The sequence below is a fragment of the Pocillopora verrucosa genome, chromosome 5 (genome assembly GCF_036669915.1).
Source record: "Pocillopora verrucosa isolate sample1 chromosome 5, ASM3666991v2, whole genome shotgun sequence".
Taxonomy (NCBI): domain Eukaryota; kingdom Metazoa; phylum Cnidaria; class Anthozoa; order Scleractinia; family Pocilloporidae; genus Pocillopora; species Pocillopora verrucosa.
This window is the reverse complement of record NC_089316.1, coordinates 7083753-7093323: the sequence shown is the minus strand read 5'-3', so window position 1 is coordinate 7093323 and position 9571 is coordinate 7083753. Positions and strand designations below refer to the sequence as shown.

At 35.4% G+C, this 9571-nt stretch overlaps 1 protein-coding gene across 1 annotated transcript; it reads right to left on the bottom strand.

Moving 5' to 3' along the window:
- Positions 1-3380: 3380 nt before the first annotated feature.
- LOC131772031 (uromodulin-like) lies at positions 3381-9251 on the bottom strand. Its single transcript, XM_066166311.1, has 8 exons — positions 9182-9251; positions 7657-7922; positions 7369-7486; positions 6676-6798; positions 6271-6390; positions 5921-6043; positions 5480-5599; positions 3381-3757 (listed from the first exon to the last, which is right to left on the bottom strand). Exons 1-8 carry the CDS (start codon positions 9249-9251, stop codon positions 3381-3383), a joined length of 1317 nt encoding a protein of 438 aa, XP_066022408.1.
- Positions 9252-9571: the final 320 nt, after the last annotated feature.

The following is a 9571-nucleotide window of genomic DNA, read 5'->3' as shown; positions in this document are numbered from 1 at the left end:
CAAATTCAAGTTGACAGTGAGGACAAACAGATTAAACAAAATGCGATGCAAATTTACATTGATATGCCAAATACAGCGAATTTATTGATAAATATATCTGAGCTTGAAGTATTTAATCTGTCATCGACAGTGAAGTTAAAATAGATTAATGGTGCTGCATACATGACTATTTTTCCTTTTCATGATACGCAGGTTCTTGTAATTTGCTTGCATTCTTTCAACATTACTCATATTTATTTGAATTGTCTACCATCTTGTCTTAAGAAAATTTAAATCAATAAGTAATAATGGCTCGAAGTTATTGCAAAATTTCCGGCTATTTTTGTCAAATCGTTCGCTCTTCTTCCCAGGGCTTTGTCACCACTAGTTAGACAAAAAGCACAATTTTTTCCGTCCGTATGATGAAACCATCGCAATAATCTGTACACGATGAAACATTTAGCCGGCTTCACGCGCTGTTTAGGAGTTTCAAAACATAGTTCAAGCGCACTTTTACCAAAATAAACAATACATATTTTCCTTATCACTTAACATTGTAAATGTTTTGTTCAAGATGACAGACAAGGCAAATATACCAGAAATTACTTCATTAATAAATTATCTCTTATATTTATCCAGCTTGCCTAATTCTTTGGTGGAAAACGCGAATTTGTTTTGTTTTGCTTTTACTTTTCCAATTTAAGAAATTTAAAATTGAAAAATATATATATATATTTATATACATATTGGGTCGAAGATACTCGGATTTTCAATTCAAGTTCTCATTAAGAGTGATATGTCTTTAAAAAATGGCAGAGCAATTTCGAATTTCAATTTAATCAAAGAAATAAAACGTTGGATCAACTGTGTGAGCCACAAATTTAGTTGTAAGTCTCTATTGTTTAAATTTCAATTGTATTAATCCCGATGCACGGATGGTTTAGTCTCTAAAAGTGAAAACTCTCAGACAATCTTTAAAGCTTATGCATGGACGAATTTTTTTAATAAGTCTTTCTTTATGTTTTTGTTTGTTTCTGAGGCGAGGAACTGTATATAAATTCAAGAAAATGTCCCAGAAAAGAATTGTGAAATTGTTTCGAAGACAGCTGTCAAGACGTGGGATTTGTCTCAGCTAAGAGACTCGCATTTGTCAGGAAACTCAGTTAGCGTGCGTCACTCTTGAGGCCCTGTTTACTATTCAAGTTGTAATCAGATAGTTATCTTTTAACTGTTGACTAGTCTCATTCGCGTTTTCAACGAAATAAGGAAGACTTCATCTAGGCAGGCGATAAATTGCCTTTTTTTTTTCGCAATAATGCAATAACGCATAGACCAAAATGTTGGAATAAAGTTCATGTGGAGTTATTTTCCAATGATTAAGATTCATCTTTAATTTGTTGAATGTGTTTCAGTGGCGCCTTAGAACGAAGTAGGCACATGCATAGGAACTATATGGAATTAACAATCAAGGAAATGCTGAGTGTTGTGGTGAAGCTTTCAAGATGTACCTTGCGAAGCATTTTGTATGCTATTGTCTTCATCCTAAATCTTGCTTCTTATACTTAACAAAGGATGAAATATGAGTTGCCTGGTTTTTACTTAAGAATTCATGAAATAATCGGTTCGGGAAGTCAAATGCTGCTTGCCACAGCAATGCTACTAACGCTGAAGGAAAACGACTTTTTAGCCATGACGGAAACATTACAGTACTGATGGTCTTAAAATAATGAGGGAACTTTGAGCAGCAGGCTTGTAAAACATCAAGGAGGCGAAACAACAAAAACATTTTATTCGTACCTTGAATTATGCACTGTCTCTATTTCATTTTCTAAACGCAGGAGTTTATGAACAAACGGTTGCTGGAATTTTCTTTTCATTATACCTTTACTTTCAATAATTTGTCTTGAAAACAAACACAAATAATAATAAAAAAAAAGAATAAAAATACAAGAAAAATTGTAGGTTCTGCGTAATTTAACCAGCCCACATAGGCAGAGTATACATGCAAGCTTTATATAGTAGGGTGTTAGAATAATCCGTAATTATAAGTTCATGATAAAATTTCCTTAACAAAGTAGAGGGAAAGTTAAAACAATACTGACCGAAGTATGTTGATGTGGTTAAAATTTATTAGTAGAGGCTGCAGTTGTCAACATAACTATCATATACGTTATCAACTCGGTTGATAAATCTAAATTACTAAAAGACAAAAAGCACACCAGGAAAAAAATTAAAAAAAAAAGTCATGTGAAGCAGATGTCTCACTTTAATGATTTTCGAAGAAAACGAAATATTACTCCACTAAAAAAATCCATCAAACGTTCGCAAATACTGCTCGTGTCTCATGTGGTCGCACTCCCTTCTTTATTTTGACTGAAAGAATCGTTATTAAATGTCAATTTCTCTTAAACATATTGGTTAATTTCGCTATTCTGCTCTATTTACACAGTTTAAAGGCTGACCTACAAAATGATTCAACCTATCTCAGTTTCCTCTGAGTTGACCATCCATGACTTATGATATATATATATATATATATATATATATATATATATATATTTAGGTTCATAAAGAAACTAGTAAGGGTTTATCTCATTTGCTATACGTTTAAAATTCTTCTCTGGCACGGAAGATGAATACTTGATTAGGGAATCGTGTGAAACTTCATTCTTATCCCTTAAAGTTTACTCACAACTAAATCCAAAAAAATAAACACGGACATTTTGGATTTCTTTTACACGCCACGATGCATGGGTTAATAGGAATGGAACAAGGGCAATTTATTTCTTTCAAAACTGTATAATTTAGAAAATTTTCATTATAGTGTGAAACAGCAATAGAAACAACTGAAATGCCATACTTTACTGCTTCACACTAGATAATATTTACACACACTAGTCCTTAAGTAATCGTGTTGCTCTGTTTTTTTAAAGTAAGTATCAGACGGAGCACATAATTAGCACTAACAAAAGCGGCATCTAATTTTTAAAATAACCTGAAGCGAAAATTATCATACCGTGCTATATAATGCGTCCTATGTTGCAGCTTGTAACGTTTTCAAAAACGAGTTTCGTTATATTTTGCTAGTTATCATGTTGATTGATATTCCTGTTTGTCTGGGATTTCACTATTTAAGCATTTTCCTTCTCTATTCTTTTCTTCTTTATTTGCAATTAGCTATTTTAACGGCAATTGATTATTTGTGATTATGATTACAAAAGAGATGCTTTGCAAAATGTGAAATTCGAGCATTTTTCAATGCAAGTTCAGGACATCACCAGCGTATCAAATTTATAAAAGAAATGATTATCACAAAAGAGGACTTCACAAAATCCCTTAAGTACGTGTAGCTGAAGATCAATTTATGAGTCCTCTTACTCTTTGAATTTTTTGCCTAACATTCATTCTGTTCCACAGTAGCGTGACTCACACTGAGTTGGGAGAAGTTTGTAGATAAAGTAAGATCCACAGTCTTTTACAAAAATCTCTCTGTAATATCTGCAACCGTTTACACGATCACTAAAGCAGACTTTCCCACGAACTTCACCATTTTCCACTGTAGGATGAGCAGTCATCAGCCAGCCTGGCCAGTCAGTACCACAGCTGAATGCTGGCACACGTGTTGTTGACATTCTTGTTCCTGCAGCTCCCACAAAACGATACCATCCCTGAGGGAGGTGCACTTGGCTGTCACACAACCTTCGTCCAGATTGCGTTGTTTCGGATTTTGTGTTTCGATTGGCTTCAGTCAGGTTTGAGTAACGATGGCAAGGATCGGCTACAAAGAAAAATGGTAGTTTAAAGAGCATTACAGTCATGAAAATCAGTGGTAAAATCTATTTTGTCTTCATTCAAATGATTACGGCAGTTAACCAGCCAGCAATAGACCTTGCATTGTACGAGAATTATAAGAACTATTTATTACATGGCTTTAGTTTGTTGCCGATATAACTCACGCCCTGTTTGGCTAAGAGCGAGATCAGTGCAGGGCATTGTACAGCGATTATGCCCACGGGCCAATAACAGATTATGAAAATTAAGATAAAGGAACGATATTAGTGTCACTATAATCTTCTGTAACTTCTTAACACCGATGTTGATTATGAAATTACCAGAATGTTCCCTTAAAAAAATGGAACTGAAATGGGCTATTTATCGATTCAGATAGTTGTATAATGAAAATAGTTTCAGGCCGTAATTATAAAGCAACATTACGACTTCAACACCGACAAAGTGTGTAATTCATTAAGAATTCCGGTTTTTAATCGACACATGCGCAATGACGCGCTAAAATTACCTCGGGACATTAGACACCGCTAAGTATCCTAGCAATCTATTTCAGATTCATCAAAACAAGTTGACCGGCTTTATTGATCGCAAACCTGTCTTGATCACATGAGCTAAACGCACGGTTGAATAAAAACGTGATGGCGCTCCCACAAACTTTGGGCTTCAAAGCTGAAGCAGTCGACGAGGAAAGAGTTTGCTGTGCGTGCACTGTTGAAGAAGTAGACGATGATTACGTGATCGTTTCCTTTGACGGCTGGAATTGGGAGTGGGATCACCGCGTCTGTGATCCACGAGAGATCAGGGATCGAACATTGCCTGATCGGAAAAGAAAGCGAAGAAACCTTTCCCTTCAATGAACAATGTCTTCGCTTTAAGAACACCGACTTTTAATTTAAATATCACCCAAACTTATGTAAACAAAAAGCTCAAATTACGGTTCGCTTCAATTTCAGGCGTGAGTTTGCGCAATCTTTATTGAACATGGACTTCGGACTAGCATAGGAGAGATAGCTACGTCATCGCTTGCGCACGCGAACAACAAGTCTGGAAGATTGAAAATAAGAAATATAGCGAATGTCAATACGAGACAAATGAAAACTCGAATTCGAAGAAATTTTTGTTACAAAAAATACGATTTTGTATGAAAAAAATCGGAGACAAGCGACAAACTGAAACGATAAAAAGTCAGCCATCCTAAAAGATACAATAAAAAATGTTTTCAAGCTCTTATTATGGAGCACGCACATTAATTACATCTGAGTTTATTTTATTTTTTTTTATTTAAAGGAGTTCGCAATATATAAACAAGTAGTCGATAAAAAATTACGTCACCGATTACTAACGTTTGTTTGACAATACACATGCATTGTATTTTCTTTTAATCTTCATTTTGCTGTTTAACGCATTTACGAAGTTGTGCACCTTCTAGCCTTAAGGTTCAATTTAAAATTTGGGATTTCGTTTCACGCCTTCGTCTATTTTTTATTGCAAGCCCCATCCAAAAGCAGAAAGAAACAAAAAGCAGCGAAGATATTAATATACAACAATGAAACAGGATTTAAGGGGTTCGTGACATGATTGAAGGCGATGTAAAACAACTCATCAATGATCTTATTTTCTAGCAATGTTGATTACCATGGAGTAGATATTGCTTTTTTCCAGTCCGCTCAAGTGGACGTTTTCAATACCAAACAAAATACATTAAATCCACCTGTGCAATTTTGTCCATTTCCGGTATATCCAGGCTGACAGTAACATTCATGTGATCCAATGGTGTTGGTGCAGTTTGCATTCTCGTGACAAGAGTGGTTTCCTTTACACTCGTCAACGTCTATAAATTAACAGATAGAAACAACGGTACCAAAATTGTGCAAAAGTGTCGCACATAGGCCAGCACCGTTAAAGCTGCAAGCTAAAGCTCTCGCTGGCTTGTGAGAACGCCAGATTATCGTACATAAAGAAAACAAGTTATCTATGTAAAAAGCTCCCACTTTATAACCTTTAGTCGAATAACTGCCTCAACTATTTTGTAGAATTAAAAGATGGCTTGCCACGTTACCAAATTAAACAACATCAACAAACTGCCAACCATACAAAAACTCATTATACTAGTCAACTCGAATCTGAAGGTTTTTCAGACTCTTGACTGTACCTGTACAATTCTGTCCATCTCCGATAAATCCAGGTTCACAAGTACACACATATGATCCACGTGCATTATTACACGCAGCCTTCTCGTGGCATCTGCTAAAGCTTGTGCCGCATTCATCAATATCTATCGTAAAATTAGAAAGAAAGAGATAAAAAAGATGAATAAAATATCAGCTAAAGACATAAGCATTTTGGTTTCTATTAAGGAGCCATGGGATCCTGGGAGTTCGCAAAAACCTCAATTTCTTCGAAGCTGTCTGTTATAATTGCTTCTCTGGTGGAACCGTTCAATTAAGGTATTATTTCTGAACTCTCCTCGCAGCTACTCTATTAAGCATACAACATATGAACCTGTGCAGGTTTTTCCGTTTCCAGTATATCCAGGCTGACAGTAGCATACATGTGATCCAAAGGTGTTGGTGCAGATTGCATTCTCATGACAAGAGTGGTTTCCTTGACACTCATCAGCGTCTATGAAATCACAGATAAAAAAAGAAAATGGGATTTCTAAATTATGCAAAAATTGCTGTGCATACGCCATTACCGTGTTTAAGAGTGCAAGTCATGGCTGTTTTTAATCTTTTGCTGGATTGCGAGAACGCGAGATTGTCGTACCTGGTGAAAACAAGTTATCTATGCAAAAAGCCAACACGTAAAAACTTTTAGTTGGGTAACTGTCTCACATAGTTTAAAGAAAACATGGCTCGCCACGTTATCAAAATAAACACCAACCAAAAACCAACTATTTACGGTTACCTGTACATTTATGGCCATCTCCAATAAATCCAGGTTTGCATATACACACGTATGATCCGTATGTGTTATTACACGTAGCCTCCTTGTGGCATTTGCCAATGAATGCTTCGCATTTATCAGTATCTGTCGTAAAATTAGAAAGAAGCAGGGGAAAAAATACACGAATAAAATATCAACTAAAGAAATAAGCGTCTGCTTTCTATCAAAGAGCCATAGGAACTCAGCAATTCGCAAAAACCTCAATTTAATTGTAACTTCCTGCTTTAAGTGGTTCTCCGGTGGTAACTTTCAATTAAGCTATTATGTCTGAGCTCTCCTTGCAGTTACTATATTTAGCCTTCGACATACATATGAACTGCTCTTATTTTGCCAGGAAAAGGCGTCGACCAATCAAAGTAAAAAAATAAAAAAATAAAGAAAAATAAAGCAACAACAAAAAACAACAACAAGCAGCAAACAAGCAGACAAAGCAAAACAATAAAAAAAATGAAAATATACAAACGAGCGAACGAATGATACATTACACACGCCCCATAGAATTTAACAAGAAATTTTCTTTTGGAAAGATTCAACACTTTATACAAGAGACAAATTCACGCCACTTTCAGCAACTAAAGAACAGTTGTCATACCAGCATTGAAAATTAGAAAAATCTCATTTACGTTCATTTCAAGCGTTGACTTAGACTCATACCCTTTTCACAATGTTCTCCCTCGAATCCAGGAGGACACAAGCATCGATATCCCTTGAATGTAAATCCAGACTGGCAAGTTGCGTTATTTTGGCAGTGGGAACTCTTGTCGCAAGCGTTCTGAAGGGTAAAAACACAATGAAACGAAATAACTAAAGAAAGATCGAGAGTTTGAGTGAAAGAAGAAACTAAATACCGAATGATAGAATGCACGAGAATTTGCATAAATATTCAGATTGTTTTTGCATTATTCCAAGGCGATAATTTTGAAAAATCGATTTGTAACTCACCTTCGTACCACGATAATAAAACTTGGCATGAGTTGTCAAGTCACTGTCATATTTTAGATGCGTGGCGTTATTAAGTTCACAGTTGTAACCTGTTTTATCATTTTCTGAATCTTTTTTGTAGTTAAGACTGACACAGTCGTCGGTCAGGTAGCAAAAGAGTTCACAGTCATCCAAATTCTTGACGCGTTTTTCATCAATGGTATGGTTTACCAAACGTCTTTCAGCAAAGAAGAAGTAGTCCGGAAACACCATTGCGCGTTCTCTCTCTAAAATAGAGAAATTGAAATATGATCATAAGGCATACTTTTCCGTCTCAAAGAATTAAATTTCGAATAAAAAGTTCCAAGAACAAATCTCTTAGCAAAAATTCTCGGAACTCAGCAAACTATGGTGGCAACGTCGAAAACGTAAGTCAAACAAAGCTGTTGGTGAAAAGAACGATGATTCCTCAAATGCGTCTTAAAAATTTGTAAATTCTTCGTCGTTCTCTTTGCTTTTTTTTTGTATAAACATGTTCTCTACATAAACAAGTGCTTGACTATTAAGTGTTTAGTAAGGAAATGTATTACTGGAGGAGTCCCCTATGGCTCTTTCCTTCAAACGGCGATCGTAAAAAGAGGAAAATCATGCAAATTGACGCTGAAAAAAAATATTGTCTTGCGTCAATGAGCAGATTTATATTGGTTTCAGAAATTTTTCAAAACGCACAATTCTATAATGGAATTTGTATTATTATTTTCTTTTGCAAGCAAACGTAGGCGGTGTTAATTTCTTAGCTATGGTGAACATAATCATCCATTTATTTCTGTCATTTGTTTACTTAAAACAAGTCATTTATCTGCTTTTATTCAATTTTTTTTCCTCATGTCGAATAAAGTCCACCCACATAACTTTTATCCTGTTCAAAAATATTGATCCCTGCAGCAGTTTTTAAATAAACTGAATAATATATATGTGAATAAATTTCAGTCTAGTGTATTATTGCAATGAGTTTATTTTGGAAGTACACAAAATTTAACAATTGCACGAAGCTTCTGTACAAAAGTTTGTCAAGGATCGTCTCAATTAAGCTTTTTGTTCTTTGGCAAGTTTTAAAGCCTCCAATTCCAAAGGTAAAAAGAGATTTAACAACGAAATGTTTTTGATAGAATTCAATACCCTTCCATGGAAATGTGAGCTGAGCGTTAGGATTGCAGTGGTTTTCAATGAAGCAATTCTTCATCGTAGCCGTTCTTAGTTTTTATCGTAACAACTGCAAATTTCCGATATGGTTCATCATGATAACACCCCTTTGTTAAATACTATTAATATCTACAAAAGAAGTTTACAATACCTAAGCTCCGTCCTTTAAAAATCATGTTTGTTGAATTCAGGTTTTTAATTTTGTTATAACGACACGCTAATAAGCTCAGAGCATCAACTGTTGTGAATCAGCGAAATAGAAATAAAGAGTAACGGAAAATAAGACAACACGGGCTGAAGTTTGAATTTAGGGATAGAAAATGATTCGCATTTTGCAACTCACCTTTACCAAACGTCAAGTAAGTCATCGATGAAGTCCAGACTGAGAATAATAGAAACGCTGAAAATTCCATGCTTCCTCAAGATAACGGAGCTCAGTATTGATGTTTTAAGTGTGCCACAAATTTCGTGTCGACAACCTGCATTTAATAATGAATTAAGTAATAGAAACCGACCTATTAGTATTAAAAAGGGATGTTAACAAATTTAACAGCTGTCAGTCCTGCCCCGGCAAATAATATACGTGGGTACGCGTTTTAAAGTCTGCGAATGAACATGTTTTCCATGTCTTCCTTTGTGCCAGTTACAAAACACTTTGGTTTTGAGGGGCTACGATTCCATCCAGCCTGATGTAAACGCGAGAGGTTGGGAGAACACGAGATAAGCGTAGGAA

Bases quoted from the DNA above. Each gene is read 5' to 3' on its own strand.
- LOC131772031 (XM_066166311.1), bottom strand. From the start codon at position 9,251: ATGGAATTTTCAGCGTTTCTATTATTCTCAGTCTGGACTTCATCGATG. The intron at 6,799-7,368 runs GTATGAGTCTAA...ATTTTACGACAG, and splicing joins GGGAGAACATTGTGAAAAGG to ATACTGATAAATGCGAAGCA. The intron at 6,044-6,270 runs GTTCATATGTTG...ATTTTACGATAG, and splicing joins AAACGGAAAAACCTGCACAG to ATATTGATGAATGCGGCACA.